The 3,720-nt window shown below is 35.8% G+C and overlaps 1 protein-coding gene across 5 annotated transcripts in view; it reads right to left on the bottom strand.

Annotated features, from left to right (window-relative positions):
• The window catches only part of ABHD18 (abhydrolase domain containing 18), a 20,161-nt gene that overhangs the window by 8,340 nt on the left and 8,101 nt on the right, over nucleotides 1-3,720 (bottom strand). For 4 of the 5 annotated variants that reach the window (XM_017829938.1, XM_017829936.1, XM_017829937.1 and 1 more), the window contains 3 exons: nucleotides 3,469-3,553; nucleotides 2,678-2,705; nucleotides 612-750 (listed from right to left, as the gene is read on the bottom strand). In XM_017829938.1, coding sequence (XP_017685427.1) covers nucleotides 612-750; nucleotides 2,678-2,705; nucleotides 3,469-3,553 — 252 coding nt within the window. Of the gene's footprint in view, nucleotides 1-611; nucleotides 751-2,407; nucleotides 2,480-2,677; nucleotides 2,706-3,468; nucleotides 3,554-3,720 lie in introns of those variants that run through there. The other variant, XM_017829940.1, reaches the window with a different exon arrangement.

Here is a 3,720-nt window from a genome sequence, read left to right as displayed (position 1 = left end):
ATCATAATCTGTAGAGACATAAGCAGTAATATTTTAACTGTGTATTAGTCTTTCAAGCATCACTGCTGGTTTAGTCTGAATATGCACAGTGTCATACAGAAAACGTTCTCCACCTCATCACAGAAATCTCTGATCAATACCAATGATCAGGGGGAAAAAAGAGATGAGTTGAGAATAGAACTGACACTAAAAGTCACCTCAGTCACAATATTCCTACAAAGAGGGGGCATTTCACACAATGCATTACAACACAAAGATTTAAGCAAGAAGAATGGAGAAAAAGAGGAAGAATTAGCAATCAATCAGTGCAGACTTTCTTTCAGATAACATTTCTGCCCCCCCTTGTGGAAAAAAAACAATTATGTGAGAAGTTTATATTCTTATTAAGCCTGCCAGGAGATGGCTCTATGATTTGTCAGTACTTATTAAGGATTATACTAATTCAGCACCACAGAACATGAGAATTGCCAACAATTTGTTTCTCATGACTCTAAATGTTTATTTTAAAGTACTTCTGAGATCAACACTGTAAAACAAATTATTTCTGAATGCTACATGATCAAATGAGAAGTTAAAACAAAAATTACTGAACAGGAGATATAAAAGCTTACATGTCCTCCCATGGATATTCCAGTCATCCCTAGCGGTCCATAGCCTTCTCTCTCTAGCCAGTGCAAAAGAGCTGCCGATTCTAGAATTAGAGCTCCTCCCATCACAAACAGGTCCGAGACATTTTTTAAACATGACCGTCTTTTCTCCCCAGAAAAGGAAAATACAGGATTTATTTACCAAGATTAGACTCTGACAGTTCTCATCATTCTATACATACTTTTATACAAAGCTTAATCACAATCCCAGAGAATTTTGAAGCTGAACTTCTGTTGATTCAACAGGTGAAAAAGTAAGCCCAGATTCTCTGGCACGTGCAATTTTTCATCCAAATGCAGACTAGAAATAGGCAATTGCTAAGTTTCTAATGTAATATCACTGACAGCCTGGTCTTTTGGAAACAGACATTATCAACATTAGCTTCTCATTAATAATAATATTCTGTCCTGTGAAGTTATAACAGATATTTTTGAAATAGAATCAAAGTGATACAGTCTTAGACATATACTCCTCGACATACACCATCTTTTTTTTTTTTTCCTTATTTACCTTATTTACATCATTGAAAAATTGCACACAACACTGAAGAGCAATCAGTATGTCAGCTTTGGAAGCGCTCATCAGTATCACTTTAAGACTGAAACTGTAAAGTGGGAATTTTGTCATGGTACTGAGAAATTCAGGTAGTGTACTGCAAAGCATTAAAACACAGGAGACACACAAAAAAAGAATGAAGCTATTCAGCTGAACCATCAGAGGGATTAAAAATAAAAGACCTCTAATTTGGGGAGGAGGACTGTGTATTTTCAGTATCACAGCCACATTACAAAGGGCTCCAGGCCTCTCCTGCCAGCATGCCACCATCGCATTTGCGACACTCTGAAGCACAAGGACAAAACTTGTTGTGCAGTCACACAGAAATGAACATAGTTGCTGCAGACCAGCATTTACAGGCTAATGGAATTCTTTCCTACAGCTTTGTTATGAGATTCCTCAGCCCTCTCCAGCTGCTGTATTTATTAAACACTGTTACCAGAGTATTAACTAAAACCACTGCTGCTGTGTAACCCTGTGTTGAAGAGTGACAGTTATCTGTCGGGGTATTAGACTGCACACCCCCCTTAGAAAGAATCTTTCTCTGCATCATACAACTACTAAGATGACATGCTAGACAACTGAGAACAGAGTTACTAAATTTATTCTTCTGCACTGGATCATCAATAACTGAAAATAAACCTACTAATAGATGTATTCCAGCACACACTCTCTCCTGTCACTTTCCTATAATCCTTCATAAATCACCTTCTCTGTGTCTTCTACTCAGGTTAAATGTCAAAGTTAGGATTAAAAAGGATTAAAACACTGACTCATATTTGGACCTTAAGAAATATTGGGAGACTAAAACCACAGCTTTGCCTCAGACACACATTCTTTTGAATTCTGTTAATACTTCTGTGGTTTAGACAATGTGAAAAGCAAAAAAACCAGGACCACCTAATTAGGCTACTAAATTCACATTTAAGAAACTGACTGAGGGAACAAATCCTGAAAAATACTTAATATTGCATGGCTTCCACTGCCTGAAAACCAACCAACACCATATTTGTTCTTAAAATAATTCTTAAAATTTAAGTAAACTCTTAAAATATCTTGAAAAAGCAAAATATTAGCAATATATACATATAAAAATAACAGGGAAATACACTATCTGACCAAAAATTATTCATAGTTGACTGAAATATAACTGCAGCATTTGTACATGTGCAGCTGTGAATCAGGAAAATAAAGTGGCACTTGCTTGTATTCACAGAACGTGTCTGCATCTCACTCTATACTGCAAGTTCATCTCGTGCAAACTTTCCTGATGCCTGTGATCTCCTAACACAAAAAAACAAAGTAGTTTAGCAAAGAGTAGACAATTTCACATTAGCAGGTTACAAGTCATCCATTCTTTGGACTTTTTTTCTTAATAAGCTATCAAAGTTTAGACAACTTTCAGCTCCTTGAGAAAAAATAAAAAGCACTATTTCAAAAAGACAGTATCCAAAAATGTAACAGTAATACTTACATTTGATCCTTAGGTTTTCTACAGCCATGTAAAAGACTCCAGTTAAAGAAAGTAAAAAAGACTATATAAAAACTGGTCATTAGAACGAAACAAAAAAATCAAACAAAATAAATCACATACATAAATAGCATGGATTAACTGAAGTTTGGAATTTACATTCCCAATGTTTAACTGGCACTTAATCAAGTTCAGTGTAGTTTGATGATGTAGTTTGCAACGTTTTACCATTGTCAGGTATATGGGTAAGAAAAAAGTGTGACCAGAAATTTAATAAAACAGAGTAACACTGTTATAGAAGATGATAGGACAAAACTTAACTGTTTTTCAAAAAAACCTCAAATCTTAAGTGCCAGTAGTTAAGTTTCTCAAAAGTACCTGAGGTACGGAAGAATTGCATTTGAGAATGGAAGGCAGGAGAGGCAACTTTCTTTTCTGTCATTAATAGATCCATACTACATCTAAAGTATGGTATGGAATGAATGCATAATTCTCAGTCAGTCACTGCTAAAAGATTCACATTATTCAGATCACAACTTTAACGAATACAGGAAGAAGCTGCAGAAGATATTTTTTAAAAAATCCAAAAAGGCATACTTGGTGTAAAGGTAGCTCATTATGTTAACTGCGTTCCACATTGTGTTTCATGCAGTGGCCATACTTTCTTTGCTTCTGTGCACTGAAAAGTCCACTGGAAATAGGTCCAAAAAGTACATATTTTGCCAGCAGGATAAGTCTTTTACCTTCTGGACAGAACATTAATAATAACTATTGTGTTTTCCACAAAAGGATATAATAAGGGTTTTCTAGCAACAGGGAAGCCATACAGGCTTCTTTAATCATTGGCCTTGCCATTAGTGTCCGTCTCCTCCAGAAGTGCTAAAGATGTACAAATAATATATATAAGACAAAATGTGATTATTTAATTTCTCAGTAATAATGGCCAGTCTTCGCGAGCAAAGATTTGGGAAAGGTCATTAACCCTTCGAGCCTGCGCAGTGGATTTTTTAGGTGAGACACAGCGTGCGCTGAACTGAGCCCACCCT

The sequence above is a fragment of the Lepidothrix coronata genome, unplaced genomic scaffold (assembly GCF_001604755.1).
Source record: "Lepidothrix coronata isolate B3197 unplaced genomic scaffold, Lepidothrix_coronata-1.0 Scaffold171, whole genome shotgun sequence".
NCBI lineage: Eukaryota > Metazoa > Chordata > Aves > Passeriformes > Pipridae > Lepidothrix > Lepidothrix coronata.
The sequence above is the reverse complement of the archived record's forward strand: the minus strand, read 5'-3'. Positions and strand labels throughout refer to the sequence as shown.